The sequence below is a fragment of the Rousettus aegyptiacus genome, unplaced genomic scaffold (genome assembly GCF_014176215.1).
Source record: "Rousettus aegyptiacus isolate mRouAeg1 unplaced genomic scaffold, mRouAeg1.p scaffold_m13_p_2, whole genome shotgun sequence".
Classification (NCBI taxonomy): Eukaryota; Metazoa; Chordata; class Mammalia; order Chiroptera; family Pteropodidae; genus Rousettus; species Rousettus aegyptiacus.
Genome location: NW_023416295.1, coordinates 126,239,076 through 126,256,578, shown reverse-complemented (window position 1 = coordinate 126,256,578; position 17,503 = coordinate 126,239,076). Strand labels below are relative to the sequence as shown.

The window sequence follows — 17,503 nt, the reverse complement described above, 5'->3', positions numbered from 1 at the left end:
TCACGAGTCCACGAGGGCTGGGGGAGGTTGGCAGAGGAGAGGACTCAGTGTCCCGGCGTGCCCTGCGCCTCAGCCCGCGCGCTCGCAGCTTCTCGCTCTCGCCCGCCCGCTCGCTCTCTTGCTTGCTCGCGCTTTTGCTCGCGCTGTCCTCGCGGATCGAAGGGGCTCTGGCCACAACCTGTGACTGGGAAGGGAGACAGAGGCGGCGGCTCAGGGGAACGAGGCTGCAGTAGCGGTGGTGGCGGGAAGATGTCGGGCGAGGACGAGCAGCAGGAGCAAACTATCGCCGAGGACCTGGTCGTGACCAAGTATAAGATGGGGGGCGACATCGCCAACCGTGAGTGCGGCCTCAGCAGTCCGAGGTTCTAGGCTGAGAGGGAGAGGCAAGGGGGATGGTACTGGGCTGGCCCTGGAGGGGCTGGAGTGGTGGGTCATACGGAATGAGCTACTCAGGGCCCCGCGCTGGTCCTCTCGTGTGTGGCGTGGAGGGAAGAGTCCGTGTCGCTCCTGGGACCCGAGCGTCCAGGCCTGGGTTGGAGACTGGAGGTGCGGGCCGGCGACGGGGAAGAGGTGAGCAGGATCCCTGACCGGCGCTAACCCTAGGCGGTTGGTAAGGAGGCAAGGCGCATCTCCGGATTTTCGCCTCCTTTAATTCTGGCAGCGGCGAGGCCAGCTTGAAAAGGAAGCACCCAGATGTTTGCGACGGAAGCGCCCCTCTATTTTGTTGAGGCTCCCGGAGTCAGGAGCCGAGCCGGCACGTGTTACCGGGTCCCTGTGTGGATCGTCAGCTGCCTTCCTCCGCTACGGTCCCTGACACCAGCTTTCCTACCACGTGCTTTGCTGAAGTCTATCGTTCTTCAACTCTTTCTCTGGTGGGGGCCCCCTTCTACTCTTGGCCAGCTCAGTGACCGTTGAAGGGCACCCCTGGAGCTCCTCACACCCCCTTGGAGATATATCCGTGTTTTCGTGAAGTTATTCATTGCTACCTTCAATCTGTGAAGATAGCCTTAGTTTTCAGATTTGATGTCAGCGGTTTGACAACTCTAGGAGTGTTTTTCAGGTCCTCACCCCAACTAGGCAAACTTGTGAATAGTACTGGAAAGGGCTTGGGGATTGATGTTAGGATCTCAGAAGTGATCTTTATTAGAACCGCCCTGACTTTCTCTGCAGCTGCCTGCTACTCTAGGCAGATGTCTCACTTTCAGTACTCTCTATTTCTAATTCAAAACCTAGTCAGGAGGACAGAAAGTGCTTGTGTTGAGCTTTAAATGGCTTTGACCGGTAAAGAGGGGTACTTAGGATGTTTCTGGTCCTATGGCTGAAAACCTGAGTTTCAGGTTTCCAAAGAGTCACTAAAACTTAGATCACAGAAATCAAATATGAAGTTCAGGATGGGCCATGGAAATGCTTTATAACATAATGAACATTTAGTTAATACCTCCAGTTTTGGTACATTTTTACATTTGGTATTAGTGGTTTGAATCAAAAATTTTTTCCTCTTGCAATTTGTAATTTCTGATGCACTTGTGATCACAGATACCACCTTGAAACTCTTTTGGTTCACATAACTTTGTGATCTGCTAAAAGCTATAAACCATGAGCCTGCTGGAGTCCAGGGACCTTAGATTAAGTCTTGTTGGCTTCTACAATTGTGAGGAAGTAAGTCTACATAAATTGAATTAGTAACAGCTAATTGGGGTGTCTGAGAAGGGAAAAGGTAGCATTTCATCATGCATCAACTTTGAGTCAGTAATTCTGTGCCTACCTTCCTGTTGTCCCCGACGCCTATAAATTTCTTTTAGTCTGCTTTGCATTTCATGGAGTACCTTGGTGAGGACCCTCTTAAAGTTCATAATTCTGCCGTGTCATACCACAGGTGTCATTTTGGGGAAGTCTCCCTTGTCTGGGGAGACAGATTAGTGTATACCCAGTTGTAAAATTGTATAAGGAAGGGAAGAGAGTGTTAACTTTAAGAAAGAAAGGTAGAAATTTAGAGATTATAGGTAGGTACATTCTAAGAGGCAAATTTTGTTCCTTTTATTTAGCCTTAGGACAGTGGCACTAGGGAATATTAGAAATCCTGGGTACAACTTCTAGGAATTGCTTGGATTGTAACTTAGACATCACATGCAGGATTGACGGTGGAATTCCATCCCCAGGGGTACTTCGGTCTTTGGTGGAAGCATCCTGCTCAGGTGTGTCAGTACTGAGCCTATGTGAGAAAGGTGATGCCATGATTATGGAAGAGACGGGGAAAATTTTCAAGAAAGAAAAAGAAATGAAGAAAGGTAAAAAATCAATTTCCCACTAATTTCCCAAGATTGGCCCTTATTCAGTCCTGTTTGTCATAATGATGCAACCCTCACCCTACCTCTGGTTGAGATATTTGGAAATTTGTAATGGCAAGTTGGTTACAAGCAGTTTCCTACTCAGTCCAAACTGACTGAACTAAGGCAAGACCTTGAAAAAAATGGATCCATATTTCTGAGGGGCAACAGGGCTCCAAGAGAGAGAGCAAGGCAGTAAGGCCGATGATTCTCTCTTTACAGGTATTGCCTTTCCCACCAGCATTTCAGTAAATAACTGTGTATGTCACTTCTCCCCTTTGAAGAGCGACCAGGACTATATTCTCAAGGAAGGTGACTTGGTAAAAATGTAAGCTTAAACCATTTTAGAGTACTTGTCTTTTTCCTAAGCATTTCCATAGTCTCAGTTGCTAATGCTCATGTTCTCTGCTCTTGCTTTTCAGTGACCTTGGGGTCCATGTGGATGGTTTCATTGCTAATGTGGCCCACACTTTTGTGGTTGATGTAGCTCAGGTAGGTGGGCTGCTTTGAACTCTTCAGCCTGTGGGGGATAGAGGAAGGTGCACTGCTTCTTGCTTCTTATCCCTACTCCCTACCACCACGTAAGTTTTGAGAGAGTCTCTAGAGAAATAAAAGGAAAATGGGTGTTTTCTCTCCTGCTCATTGGCTAGCCTTACATAATGGGCACAACAATATTAACTGAATAATCAACCGAGTTAAAGAGCTTTCCAGGAAGGCACTGATTGCATATCCTTATCTACAGGGGACTCAAGTAACAGGGAGAAAAGCAGATGTCATTAAGGCAGCTCACCTTTGTGCTGAAGCTGCGCTACGCCTGGTCAAACCTGGAAACCAGGTAAGCCGTTTAGTTTAAGTCCAAATCATGATAGAGACAGAGTTGCACTAGGCATCTGCAGCAATTTTGTATTGAACTGCCAACTTCTCTCACAGCCCCCCTCCCTGTAAAGCAAACAGCTGTTTAAAATTAGCTACTTCTTCTGATGGGATTTCTGTAAAAGAAGAGGCAGAAACTAAAGAGCTCAATACTAAACAGCAGTTAACCTCAAATGCCTACTATAGACAATTCCATGCTAGGTGTGTAGGGATACATGGGGCCTACAATCTTTCCTTTCTTGTATTTTGGATGTGTGTCTTTCCCCAAAAATACTTTGGGGTAGATGGCTTACAATAAAACACAGATACATTTTAAAACTCAATTTTAAAAGGTTATAAGATAATAATAGTACTAGTAAACTGGTGGTAAAGAGGTGCCAAAAGTTCTATACCTTGCAAGACAATATTGGGAAAGCCCAGGGATCGTAAACTTTTCATGAATTAATACAATTTGGAGTATTAGACTATCAGAGAGACATTTCTCTAACAAATTTTCAGAGACCTGTTCAGTACTAAAAGTATTGTCTTGCTGCCTTTCTGTGCTCTCTTGTTCACACTTTTAATCAATTTATACTTCATCCCATTGTACTTAATTGTATCATTTTCACTTAAACCTCTTAGTTTTCTTTTTTCCCCCATGTGCCAAGAGCCTCACATTTATTTTATTTGTTTTAAACTTTTTCAATTAAATTGATATTCAATATTTTATACTAGTTTCGAGTATCCTGAAAGCACAGTGGTTAGACTTTTATAATTTTACGAAGTAATCCCCCTGAATATCTAGTACCCACTCAGCACTATACACAGTTATTACAATGTTATTAACTGTTCCCTGTGCTGTACTTTACATCCCTGTGAAGTTTTCTTTAATGATACCTACTTCATAGAGCTGTTATAAACACTTTGAACAGTGCCTGGCACATAGTAAACACCTGTTAACTATTATTATTTTGCATGTTGATTATTTTATTGTGTATCTTCATTGGAAGGAAGTGTTGTCTATTGGCTATTGAATAGCTGTGACATCAGACTTGCTGGGTTCTTACCCTATTGCCACCTCTTACTATTTAAAAATAACTAAGTTCAAATCTCCTCATCTGTAAAATCAGAAAAGTAAAATTGTGCCTTATTCTCACAGGGCTGTTGTGATGATTGAGGTGATATATGTAAAGTGATTATCATAGTACCTAGCACATAGTTTAGTGATATTAGCTGTGATTAGTTGTTCACTTTTTGTCTAAGAGCTAGGTTAGGTGAGAATCAGGTAATGTTTGAAAGAGATAAGGGGAAAATGAGTTTGCTGTAACTTACCAGGTTAGAATGCCTGATATAATGGAATAAACACTGAACTTACCGTCACAAAACAGTTTATACCAGGTTTTTTTCAGTTAATTGGTTTAACTTTTGGCATATTTAACCTTTCTGAGCCTTAGTTTCCTCATCTTCTAGACTGTAATATAGATCTGCCCTATTTACCTTCCATAATTGTCTAATTAGACCATGTTTGTGAAAGTTTGTAAAAGGATATGCAAATGTTAGGTATGTTTAAGTTTATAGGGATGATAGGGCTGTGACATTAACAATCAATGAGAATTATTATACTTGATGGAAGATATTAGAGCTCCCCATTATTTTATGCTTCTTATTCTCATGGTAGAGAACTTATTAGCCCCTAGTATCTCACCTTTTATTTGATCTTGTACTTCTAGAACACACAAGTGACAGAAGCCTGGAACAAAGTTGCTCACTCATTTAATTGCACACCAATAGAAGGTGAGACCTCAGATACCAGGGTTGAGGGTTTTAAGTATGAGTAATTTAGCAGAATTAAGGATTTTACTCCTTTGAGGATCATTCCTGGCTCTAGAACAGTCTAAGCCAAAAATATTAGTGCCCTGGGTTTCCATAGCCAGGCAATTTTTTTTTCTCTTATTGCCTTCCCCATCAAACTACTTAAGTGGGTGGATTTGGAAACCTTTTGGGATTCTAGATGTCTGGTACCATAAGCTGTGTCTTTTGTACAGGTATGCTGTCACACCAATTGAAGCAGCATGTCATCGATGGGGAAAAAACCATTATCCAGAATCCCACAGACCAGCAGAAGTAGGTGTCAGTTCCACTCTTGTTTTCCACCATTCCAGACTAGTCATGAATTTTGTCTTGCATATTTCCAGCGTAATCTTATTACCTTCTATTCCAGGAACTACTTTTTACTCTTTATGGTTCCCTTTCTATTCTTTTTAGGAAGGACCACGAGAAAGCTGAATTCGAGGTACACGAAGTATATGCTGTGGATGTCCTCGTCAGCTCGGGAGAGGGCAAGGTGAGGAGAGTTTACCAGAGCTAGCAAAGAAGTGAGACTGAGGGTGTGTTCAGGAGCACCTAAACAAATGTGACCTAACTTACTCTTTTAGGCCAAGGATGCAGGACAGAGAACCACCATTTACAAACGAGATCCTTCTAAACAATATGGCCTAAAAATGAAAACCTCACGTGCCTTCTTCAGTGAGGTCGAAAGGCGTTTTGATGCCATGCCGTTTACTTTAAGGTATACTGCACTTAGCAAGGACAAAACTTGGAATCACTCTGATTCATAGACCACACACCCAAGAAAACTCTTCCCTCCTCCACCCTTCTTTCCCTCTCCCCTCCTGCCCCAACTTGTAGCTGTAGCCTGCATGCATGCGCTGTCTTATTCTCCCCATCTCCTTTTTGAAGGGAAGGTAAAAGCAATCCTAAGCATGATTTCTGCCTGGGGTAGGACCTGTTTAAAAACATGAGTGAAAATTTAAAAAGAGAAGAAAAAGAAAACACTAGCCAAATGGTAAGATATGATAGGGAGTTAAGGATACCTTAATTTGTCTTTCCCTATCCAGAGCATTTGAAGATGAGAAGAAGGCCCGGATGGGTGTGGTGGAGTGTGCCAAACATGAACTGCTGCAACCATTTAATGTTCTCTATGAGAAGGAGGGTGAGTTCTAAAAAGTGACTTTAGAGTACTTGGTTATATGGTCCCCTCCTTCCTCCCTATAGCTTACAGAAGAGTATGGCAGGGGAACATTTTATCAAATCACTTCTCTCTCCCATAGGTGAATTTGTTGCCCAGTTTAAATTTACAGTTCTGCTCATGCCCAATGGCCCCATGCGGATAACCAGTGGTCCCTTCGAGCCTGACCTTTACAAGTCTGAGATGGAGGTCCAGGATGCAGAGCTAAAGGTGAGCACGAGATGGAAAGTGGTGAGCATGTGGCACCTGCCCTGGGAGCGAGGACTAAATGTCAGCAAAGTCCTGAAAAGAAGTACAATATTGAGAGTAAGACTGTTTTCTCCACATTCCTCAAAATTTGTTTTTCTTCTTCCTATTTTCTAGGCCCTCCTTCAGAGTTCTGCAAGTCGGAAAACCCAGAAAAAGAAAAAAAAGAAGGTCCGTTGCCATCATCCTTCCTTTGGCAGGGTGAACCTGATCTTTCTTTCTTCCACTTTTCTGGGTCGTAGCTGGGTACAGATTTCTGTATGTCATTATTTCCCCCCTTCTCAGCTCCGACGTAGAGAATTAGGATATATTTGTCCTTGGTCCCCCAGATACTACTCCAAGGTATTGGAAACTGACAAGTCTTCTCCCTCTTTCTATGAATATAGGCCTCCAAGACTGCAGAGAATGCCACCAGTGGCGAAACATTAGAAGAGAATGAAGCTGGGGACTGAGGTGGTTCCCATCTCCCCAGCTTGCCGCTCCTGCCTCATCCCCTTCCTACCACACCCCAGGCTCTGTGAAGTGCAGTTCGTCTTCTCCACCCAGGACCACCAGCAGAGCGGGGGTCTCCCTGCCCCATCCCAGGCCCCCAACCCAACCCCCTTCCAACAACAACGAGCTCCAACTGACTCTGGTCTTGGGAGGCCAGGCTTCCCAGCTACCGAAGACTACTTAAATAGAAAAGAAATTGAATAATAAAATCAGGAGTCAAAAATCCATCGTCTTCAAGCCCCTCTTTCTAGCCTTTTTTCTACCACTCTGCTTGGTCAAGGTTTATGACCCTACTACAAGGAGGAGGCTAAAGTGGCCACCACCACTAAAAATTCACCTGGAATTTTTTATACACTTCAATGTCAGCATTTTCCCATCTGTTGGGGCTTGTTCCTCACTTTTCCTACTCTCCCGAAGTATTCTATCTGGCCTCAAAATAGAGAGGAGCTGTTCTTCAGATTGTTTTTATTCATATGTAGCAGATTCCTTTTCTGATCCAGGCTGTCTTGGTAAGGCCACTCCCATTTTTAGGAGCTGATTAAGGGATTTTTCATCTATGAATTGGAGCCTCATTTATAAATCTTTTTAGTCATTTTTGTTCTGCAGGAACCCCCCCCCCCCCCACACACACACACCAAAAAAAAATCCTAGTAAAGGAGGAGTTTATTTCAACCTTGTCCATTTCTTTGGAGTCAATGGGGTTATTCCCTTGCTCCATCTTGCAAATCTGAGCTGGAAGCTCAACTGTGGTTTTCTTCTGTTTGAAATATTTTGACCCCCTCCCTTGAAAGAAAGACCAGGAACCAGAGGAGCCAACTGACTGGAAGACAACTGGCTTTCTGAAGCTGTGGACTTGAATGGATTTCTAGGGGTTTGGAGGGAATGGTGACGGTGATGAATTTCAGCACCTCTAGCATGCAGTCCCAGGGAACTAGGGCTCCTGCTAACTTAAGAGGTTTTTAAACACATTGAAAATGACGGCGTTAAAATAAATTTGGATTTACTCAATCCTGTGCCTTTGCTGTTCTTATTTGATGGGAGTGGGAAAATGGCCGGTGAAGTGATGATTGCTTAGAACTGTTTTTCTGTGTTGCCATATTCTGCTTTTTTAAAACAAGGAATTCTTCCCAACTCAAAGACATAAATAAGTCCTAGAGTCTCTGAAATTAGATAGAGGAAATTTTCTATGAGAGTTTAATTTTTCTAAAGTAAAAACCTTGCTGCTGACACTTTGGTCAGAACTAACACATTTAATGTGTACTGCAAAAAATAAAACTATACAAGTGTTTGTCTTGATTTAGGAAGCCAAGAAGAATACCTTTAGTGTTAATGCAATTTTTCAGTACCAGCCTAAGATAAATATTAGATTTGAGTATTTTACATATGAGGCATGCTGACCTGAAATACAGTGAACAAAAACAGGGTTTTACATAAAAGCTTATAGGCTAGCCGGCAATCAACGTGAAATCCTGGTGAACTTGATGTAAAATAATTACAGGGTTTTGTGTTGTGTTTTGTTTTGAAAAACTATTCTGATGAAAATACTAGAACTCCTTAAGCCCTAACCTGAAGCTTCACAAACCTCGTTTTAATAAAAGTAAAGGGTGACATGTTATTGCAAATGTTATAAACCACAGAGGAAGGATTACAATCAAATCTTACAGCATCAAAGGTGAAATCTATGGTTAAGAATTCTTTTCCATCCCTCATAACTCATTAACTATAGCCAAATCTTTGGATATCTGTTTACCAGGTGTTTCTGACCTGGCTATACCCTGGGACTAGCAGATTACCCTAACACGAGATGACATTCTTGCCCAAGAAAAGAAAGCGGATCTCCCCCCTCTCCATTGGTTTGATTTTTACCCCCAGGTTTAGAGAATTACTGAAGTATTTTCTGAACAAGATGCATTTGTGGCCATGAGTCTAGTGACATTCTACCTCAGGCATTGTGTGGAAAGACCACACACAGTTGGCTCGGAAGAAGTTTCAAGTGACAGGTTATTTTTGTAGTGTGACAGCTTTCTTGACTCCCCAATTTTACAGCCTCCCACATTCTGAGACCTTAGGCCCTTTGGAGGTTCCGAGATCGATTCTCTCTGCAGCAATTTAGTTTAGAAAATAAGTCAAACAAGTAAAACAAATTAGGAACTTTTGTACACTCTGCACTTATTCATAATAAAATGGAGGGTGTCGCCGGGAAACTGCAATTCCCATGAAGCAATGAGAGGGAAGGCGGAAGTCCTTATCCTTTCCTCGGCGGCACTTTAGGTCCCATATAGGAAATAGATGCTCTCGTTAAATAATACAGTATCCTTATGATAAAACTGGAGACGAAGAATTTTGTAACTAAAATACAAAACACTTCCAAGAGAACTAAGTCACTAGATACCTTCGGGGGCCGGAAGCCATTGTCACACCCCTTGTGCAGCCCCGCCCCTGGGGCGGTAAGGCGAGGCAGCGGAAGTGACGACACAAAGTGCTCTCTTAAATGGCCGTAGGCGGGCGCTTATCCCTCTCTCGGCCTTAGCGCCATTTTCTTAGGTTAGTGTGCGGCCTTTTTTTGGGTTTTGCGTACAATCCATTAACATCTGGTTTCTCCACTTACCATCGTTACAGCAAACTAACTGTACCCTTTTTCTCTTTACTCGTAGAAACCTCCTCGCGATGAGAGCCAAGGTAAGCAGTTCCTGGTAGTGAGCTAAGGCTCACTAATAAATTGATGCTTGGGGGTGGAGACCCAAGCAAGGGAAGTCCGTCGTGGTTCCCAAACCGCTGGGTTCTCAAGGGTGCCTCAGAGTTAGTGGGAGAGGTAGGATAGTTTGAGGAGAAGCAGAGGAAGTAGTTGGGTAAGTGCTCTGCAAAAAGAGGGTGAGTAGAAGAGTGCACGCGGTGTTCGATGTTTTCTTGGGTGGGGGTGGGAGGCCAGGTTATTGAGATTACTGTGGCTAAACCCCCATACTTGTCAGGCACCTCCCTGGTTCTAAATAATGCTCTTAATATCCCTACCTAAATCTGTTAAAACTAATGATCTTTTGTTTTTATTGTTGCCTCTGGTTATGATCAATTTCCAGTGGAGGAAGAAGCGAATGCGCAGGTATGTTGAGACTTTGCTGGCAGGGGAGGAAGGAAGGTGGAGCATGCCTTGGACAAAATTTGAAACAGTTGGTTAGAAATCTCAAAGAACTTTAGGTGAAAAACATTTTGATCATTGACTTGCCAGACCCAGGTATTGGACACAAGACAACAGAATGTAATGCATGATCTTTTACCACCTTGTGTATTGTCTGCACGTTTAAAATGAAAAAGACAGTTCGGGCTTGTGAGCAGGAAGTATATTCTCGTGTCTCCTTTTCAGGCTGAAGCGCAAAAGAAGAAAGATGAGGCAGAGGTCCAAGTAAACTTGCTAGCTTGTGTACCCGTGGAAGCCATAGCAGAAATAAGGAAAACCGGAGGCCAGGGAAGCTGATACATTCATTGTTGGACTGTATTCCTGCTGTCTAGAACTTCTCAATGGATCTAGAACATCACTCGCCATGTGATCGCTGCGACCGCCTTTTGAGGGGCCTGCCTTGCTCGTACAAAAACAACAGTTCCTTATGGTCCTTTGCTCTGGACCTGTGACATTCTGGACTAGTTCTGTTCTCAGTTGTGGCTGAATGTAACGTGTACAATAAATGACCTCACGCTGTCTTAGCTGAAGAGAAAAATTTTGTGTTTTGTGGTTTTTATGGTTCCATTGGCCGGGGATTATTTATCTGTACAGTCAGCCCTCTTACTACCTGGTACTGTAGAGATTGTCAAGCTACACAGGAAACCGCAGGGCAGAGGGAAAGTGGGGTGGACCCTGTCACTGCGTAAACCTAGCCAACATCTGGATTTGAGTATAGGTAGCCCATCCTGAAAAGAATGTAGTGGACGCCGAAGTACGAGGTGGTTCGTGGGCAGGTCAGGGGCAAATGATGGTTCCGCCTTTGTTCCTCTAGACCTACGTTACTAAATTCTTTTCTGGTCCCCCTTACTGTGCAGTTGGATCAGGTTGCCATAGTGACGCGCAAAGCTCGCTGGGAACTTCCTGCAGTTACCCTAGCAAGTACTTTGCACACCATAGAGTATAGTTCCGGGTCTGGTAGCTAGAGCGTCGTTTCTTCCGCAGGAAGCGGAAGGGCGACAGGGTAGCTGCTCTTTGTCGAAGCTAGAGGACCGGCAGGCGGCAGCAGCAACTACGGCGGCGGCGGCAGGTGAGGGAGGCGGGAGACTTAGGTGGAGGCCGCGCCCGGAGGGGAGGAGTCGGGGCCGGCCCAACGACTGGACTCTACCGGGCTACACAAGGCCCCCCAGGATCGAGCTGGCTCTTACGCCCCAGGGCTGAGCCCGTTTTCTGACTGACCCCGCTTCGCGAGCAAACGACTGCTCCGTGACGTCACAGCCCTGCCCATCCCCTCAACTTGGTGTCACCTGGAGTCCTCCCTACTTCACTTCGTGCTCCCTTAGTATCCTGGTCACCCGGCCCATGCCACGGCTGAACTCTGGTGGGACTTCACAGGACCTGCCAAACTAGATTTGCTGTGAGAAACTCCTAGGACTTTCTTCGCAAACTCTCGGGCTTTGCGAAGCATCATAATCAGCACCCCAAGTCTAATATGCCGTCCGACTGCACTGTCAGTCGCTGCCCGAGCAAGGCTTCCCATTCGGAGTTCCTAACCTCAACCCTAGGCTGAAGTCTGAACCCCACATCCTCCTTCATCTTGAGGCAGGGCTCCCCTCACCCTTTGTTCACTCAGGGCTGCTTTTCCGACCTATTCTAGGCTTTCCAAATTAGTTCTATCCCTTAAACTTTTACCGGCAATTTCTCCGTTTGACAGGTGAATTTCAGTAGGAACCCTAAGGAAATCTTGATGTGCTCAGAGCTCTTGCCATTTTGCCAGACTTCTTTCTTGTAACAGTAACCCCGTCGTCTTCTATTCTTACCCTTTCTCCCACCCAAGTGTCTCTCTCTCTCTCTCTCTCTCTCCCCCCCCTCCCTCCCTTTCCCCTCCCCCCCTTTTTCCTATTCAGAACCCAGCAGCGATGTGGAGGTGGAGACCCACAGGAGCCCCGGACTTCACCTGAGCTACCTCAGGTATTGAACAATCCTGGGGGAGTTGGATGGGAGGAGTATCATACCTGATTATCTGAATCTGGTGGAATTTGCAACGTGGGTCAGGCATGGATAGATGGCATTTCTTTTTCATCAAGTCCTTTCCCCTTTATTATAAGTGTTTGTATCTTTTACCACTTTTTTCTTAGATTGTTTCTGTTATTCTGGGACATACCTCCCTTTGGAGGAAGAAGACCTCTCTCCTTATACAGAGTCTCTTGTAACTCTGGCTTCTGGTTGGTTCATTTTAGAGAGATGTGAAGGCAAAGTCAAGGCAATGGGGTGAATGGTTGAGGGGACATCAAGGCCAGAGAAATTGGGAAGATTCCCTTACACTCAAGGAGAACAATATGAAGTTTTCCTATTTGGACAGCAGGGGGAGCCTGAACACTGCCAAGGAAAGGCTTGGGAGGTCAGACACGTGGTGGCGGGGACTCCCAGTCTTGTGGGGGGCGGAGTGAGGGGAGGGCTAGAACCAGGGCAGTGGACTGACATTCCAGAGCTCTCTTGGGAAAGATGACACTTAAAAAGCTTTTATAGAGTCTATAAATAAAGAGGATCTTTATGGGGTGTGGAATGGTGTGGTTTGATGTCAGTGGTATCTTCCCATGGAGGGTTAGGAGGCGATAATATGGGCAAAGTAAGGTCACTTGTTCCTGTGAAATTAACTCCTTCCTCCCACCTTGATCTTGCCACAAATGGTTTTGTCCTTTGGGAGTCTATAAGTGGAGATTTCAGCTGTAGAACTCTTCCCTTGAAATAGAGGGGAGGGGGCTAACCACACTAGGGTTGATAGTGATTGTGACCTGGGAGAAAATACTAAAAGACAGGTTTAGGGACTGCCCTCAAGCTGTGTGACACACGTCTCTTCACTTAGGATTTCCTGGGGTCTAGAGCTGTATTATTTCATAGAACCCTCACCTAAAATCCCGTGGAAAAGGAATTAAGGGAAGTTTTGTCACCAATATCCCATTATCCACAGCCCTAGTAGCTTATCAGCCTCTCTTTGCCACAATTCCTAGTCTCCTTATAGTCTTTTCAGACACTGATAACAGTTTTTAATTTCACTTCCACAACTTTAATAAGGTCAGTTTAGAAAAGAACATAAAATCCAGTACTATTCTCTCCCTGCCCCCTCCTTGGCCTGTCATTGGTATGATGAAGTGGCTTCACCCGAGCTCTCTTCCTTCTCCATTAGCCAGGCAAGTGTGAATCATTCTGCCCCAGACCAGATGCACAAGGGCCTGGGCGGGACTTCTGACAAGCCAGCCAGTCTGGGCAGAAATCTCATCCCTTAGATTCTCCATCTCCAAAGTATTGCCCCTCTGGCCTCTCTTTTGCTGGACTGCCTACGCTATAGTCGGGAAGAGTGTAGCCTCTGTTTGACACAGTTCTCCTCTTTCCTAGTGATCACCAAAGGTGGCAAGAAAAGGAAGAAAGCCCTGAGTTAGGGGGTACCAGGATGCCTGACCGGGACAGCTATGCCAACGGCACTGTGAGCAGCGGTGGAGGCTCTGGAAGCGGTGGCAGCGAGGAAGCCAGTGGGACAGGGGCAGGCAGTGGCGGGACCAGCTCAGACGCCATCTGTAGAGATTTCCTGAGGAATGTGTGCAAGCGAGGCAAGCGTTGCCGCTATCGCCATCCAGACATGAGTGAGGTATCCAACTTGGGGGTGAGCAAAAATGAATTCATCTTCTGCCATGACTTCCAGAACAAGGAGTGTAGTCGCCCAAACTGCCGATTCATCCATGGCTCTAAAGAAGATGAGGATGGCTATAAGAAGACAGGAGAACTTCCCCCTCGGCTGAGGCAGAAAGTGGCAGCAGGCCTGGGCCTTTCACCAGCTGATCTACCAAATGGCAAGGAGGAGGTCCCTATCTGCCGGGACTTTCTCAAGGGCGACTGCCAGAGAGGAGCCAAGTGCAAGTTCCGTCACCTACAGCGGGATTTTGAGTTTGATGCTCGGGGTGGAGGAGGCACTGGTGGTGGGGGCTCAACAGGCCCAGTCCCCCCAGGACGACGTCATGATCTCTATGATATTTATGACCTCCCTGACAGGGGCTTTGAGGACCATGAGCCAGGCCCCAAGCGCCGGAGAGGTGGATGCTGCCCCCCAGATGGTCCCCATTTTGAATCGTATGATTATAGCCTGACTCTACCCAGAGGGGTAGAGTGCAGACTGCTAGAGGAGGAAAATGCCATGCTCAGGAAGCGGGTGGAGGAGCTAAAGAAGCAGGTCAGCAACCTCCTGGCCACAAATGAGGTACTCCTGGAACAAAATGCCCAGTTCCGAAATCAAGCCAAGGTCATGACCCTGAGCTCCACTGCGCCAGCAACTGAGCAGACTCTGGCCCCCACTGTGGGCACTGTTGCCACTTTTAACCATGGCATTGCCCAGACTCACACTACTCTCAGCAGCCAGGCTTTACAGCCTCGCCCCGTGTCTCAGCAAGAACTGGTGGCCCCCGCCGGAGCTCCAGCCGCTCCTCCAACTAACGCTGCACCTCCTGCTGCTCCACCACCCCCACCCCCACACTTGAACCCAGAGATCACGCCACTGTCAGCTGCTCTGGCTCAAACAATCGCCCAGGGAATGGCACCCCCACCTGTCTCCATGGCTCCTGTGGCTGTATCTGTCGCTCCTGTGGCCCCTGTGGCTGTATCAATGGCCCAACCCTTAGCAGGAATCACAATGAGCCACACCACCACTCCCATGGTGACTTACCCCATTGCTTCCCAGAGCATGCGTATCACAGCCATGCCACACTGATGGGGCCAATGGACACTCCCCTGGTATAGTCTCCCAGGGCTGGGGTTGAGGGGCCCTAAACTACCTACCCACTCACCTAGCCCTCCTAGGCCCTGTCTGAAGGGCTTATTCAAGAACTAGGAGAAGAAACTACAAGGAGTTTGCTTCTGAGAAGGGGTGGGTTTTCTCTCACCTCCCTTTTATGAGGGTCCTCTTGTCCATCTTCCTTCAAGTCTCACTGAGGGGGCTTGCATAGGAGTGCAGACTGAAGCCAGCAGAGAGGAAGGAATGACTGAGGGGCTGTATGTCCCCTAATGGGAAGTTGGGGACATGCTTTGTCTTGTCCTTTCTTCTGCACAGCACAGGTTCCAGCACTGGCTTTGGAAGAAAAAAATACCGTGCCCAGAAGGAAAGCCAAGAAAGATTGGGAAATGGGTGGCCAAGAGACAAGGCCTGATAGGAGCCTTCAGACATTTTGGGATCTAGTTGAGTTGGATAATACAGGAACTGCTCCTGGGCCCATGGGTAGGCAGGGACCATAGTACTTCAGCTCAAAGACTAGGGGAGCATTCATGACCTTGATTTGGTGTGGAAATTCATAGGGCAGGGCCCATTACTTTCCAAAGAAATAAAAAAAAAAACCAATTCTTTTTGACAAATGGAGGCAGTGAAAACTTGCTTAGATGTCCTGTGTGGAAGATGGGAGCAGTAAATAGATGTTATGTCAAAATGGGATAAAGACCCCACACTCACAGAGCTTGGATAAAGTTGGACAGAGGTTAGTGAAGAAGGGTAGGGACCCAGAATAAGACTAAATGGGGCTCTGGGGAAAGCACTTTGTTGGATAAAAGCACTGGAGTCACCTAGTCTAGATTAAAAATAGTCCCATCTGTTCTGGTTTCTATCTACATGTACTTTTCCCAGGTTGTCTTAGTAACCAGGGCTCCTAGGGTCATTTAGTGGTGCAGGTACTAAGGAGGGTGGATGTGCTGGGAAATGGGAATGGGATATGTATTGACATCCTTCCCTTATTCAAACAAAGCAGGGCAGGTGGCAGTTACTGAGTTATTGATGGCAGTTAATGTCCTTCCTACCCAATCCCTTCCTCAGTTACAAATGCTTTAAACCTTACAAGGCTTGGGAGATGCTGGGAAAAGGAGAGTTCTGGGGACACAATTATCAGGGTTCATCCCTTTTTTCCCCTCTGCTTCCACCCAGGACCACAGAGGTTTTAAATCCAATTAAGAGGCAACAAGCCTGAGTGCCCCAATAGCCAAACCTCAGTTCCTCCTCAGCTCATGGCTGATATAGGGGAAACAACCCAGGTGTCTAGTGGAACAGTGGAATTGGGGGTAGAGAAAGTGATCCTGGTTGTTTTCCTCAATATATAGCTTCTCTTGTTTGGTTGGTCTTTCAGTTTACACCTGGGGTTGAGATAGTGGGCTAGGTCAAGGCCAGTCGAAAACAAAAGGGTCTAAAGACTAAAAATGGGCAAATTCTGAAATATTGTTTTTGGATTTTGGAAACCACACATTGGTAAGCTAAATGTTGATTTTCTGGCACAATTCTGGATTAAAAGAGATGGTTTATGATTAGAGGCAATTGTGATCATAGCTGCCAACATGAATTTATCCCAGCAAAATAATGTCACTTTTTTTTTTTTTTTTTTTTGCCAAGTATCTCTAAAGAGTTAGATTTGGGAAACTACAAATTATATGTCCTTTATTAACATACTCAAGCTAAAGACCACCAGGAATACATCAGTAGTTGAGCAAGTTGGGTTTAATGTTTATTGCAATGATAGAGGGTGCCATAGGGAACCATGGTGTGTCTCAGCAAGAGGGTGTTAGAAAGGAGTTATAGGACTTAGACTTCAGTTAACTGATTTGGGGGAAGGCTTAAGGAAGTGCAGCTTCACTCTGGATTGAGTGCTGTCAGGAAAGCAGGGATAATTCTATGGGTATCTTTATCTTAAGTAGATAAAGGGCAGACTAGAGCAAAGCGAAACTGTAATTGGTAATGAAGGACCAGTCACTAGCTGGGTGAGGGGGCTGTTGCTATTTTGTGATTTGCAACTGATCTTGTTTTGTACTTAAAATTGTGAAGTGATCTTGTTTTTTGCCTCACTTCATCACAGTCACTGAGTACCCTTGTCCTATGTTGATGTTTTATAAGATCATGGCCAAAAGGAGAGTACCACTTCTACCTGTAAGCCTAGGTCAGCCCCTAACAACTCCAAAGCCTAGCTTTGTCAGACCAGTTCCCAGATGTCAGGAGCTGCTTTCTTCTTTTGCATCTACGTCATTACAGATAAAAGAATTATGGGGACATGGTTCCATAGTGTAGCTGTTAGCATGTCTGCTTTACATGCAGCAGGTCCTGGGTTCACACCCCAGTGGACCCATGGTCCATGATCTATGGCCATGCTACCCTGAACAAGCCTGATGTCTGATCTCAGAAGTTAAGCAGGGTTGGGCCTGGTTAGTACTTGGATGGGAGACCACCTAGGAAGACCAGGTGCTGTAGGCATAAATTAAATAACTTTAACAAATAATAATTATGGGTCAGTTAATAGAGTTTGTTTGGTAGAATCCAAACTGAACATTTGTGCCTATAAATGTTGATTAGTGCATTCATATTAGAGAAATCTCTAGTGATATACGTAAGGC

General features: G+C 45.6%; 2 protein-coding genes and 1 pseudogene across 3 annotated transcripts; all 3 read left to right on the top strand.

Annotated features, from left to right (window-relative positions):
- Positions 1-48: 48 nt before the first annotated feature.
- PA2G4 (proliferation-associated 2G4) lies at positions 49-7,953 on the top strand. Its single transcript, XM_016165788.2, has 13 exons — positions 49-337; positions 2,160-2,288; positions 2,550-2,655; positions 2,750-2,819; positions 3,070-3,162; positions 4,910-4,973; positions 5,225-5,303; positions 5,445-5,523; positions 5,615-5,748; positions 6,077-6,171; positions 6,290-6,417; positions 6,571-6,624; positions 6,840-7,953. The coding sequence occupies exons 1-13, from the start codon at positions 250-252 to the stop codon at positions 6,903-6,905; spliced, it is 1,185 nt and encodes a 394-aa protein (XP_016021274.1). The 5' UTR covers positions 49-249; the 3' UTR covers positions 6,906-7,953.
- A 3,133-nt stretch (positions 7,954-11,086) lies between these two features.
- Positions 11,087-16,943, top strand: ZC3H10 (zinc finger CCCH-type containing 10). 2 transcript variants are annotated; one of them, XM_016165783.2, is made up of 3 exons: positions 11,087-11,186; positions 12,004-12,067; positions 13,493-16,943. In XM_016165783.2, exon 3 carries the CDS (start codon positions 13,548-13,550, stop codon positions 14,853-14,855), a length of 1,308 nt encoding a protein of 435 aa, XP_016021269.1. In that variant the 5' UTR covers positions 11,087-11,186; positions 12,004-12,067; positions 13,493-13,547; the 3' UTR covers positions 14,856-16,943. The 2 variants fall into 2 exon arrangements, with proteins under 2 accessions (XP_016021269.1, XP_016021270.1); XM_016165784.2 differs by lacking the exon at positions 12,004-12,067 and having other exon boundaries at positions 11,139-11,186.
- Positions 16,944-17,247: 304 nt separating this feature from the next.
- On the top strand, positions 17,248-17,363 carry LOC118614683 (annotated as a pseudogene).
- Positions 17,364-17,503: the final 140 nt, after the last annotated feature.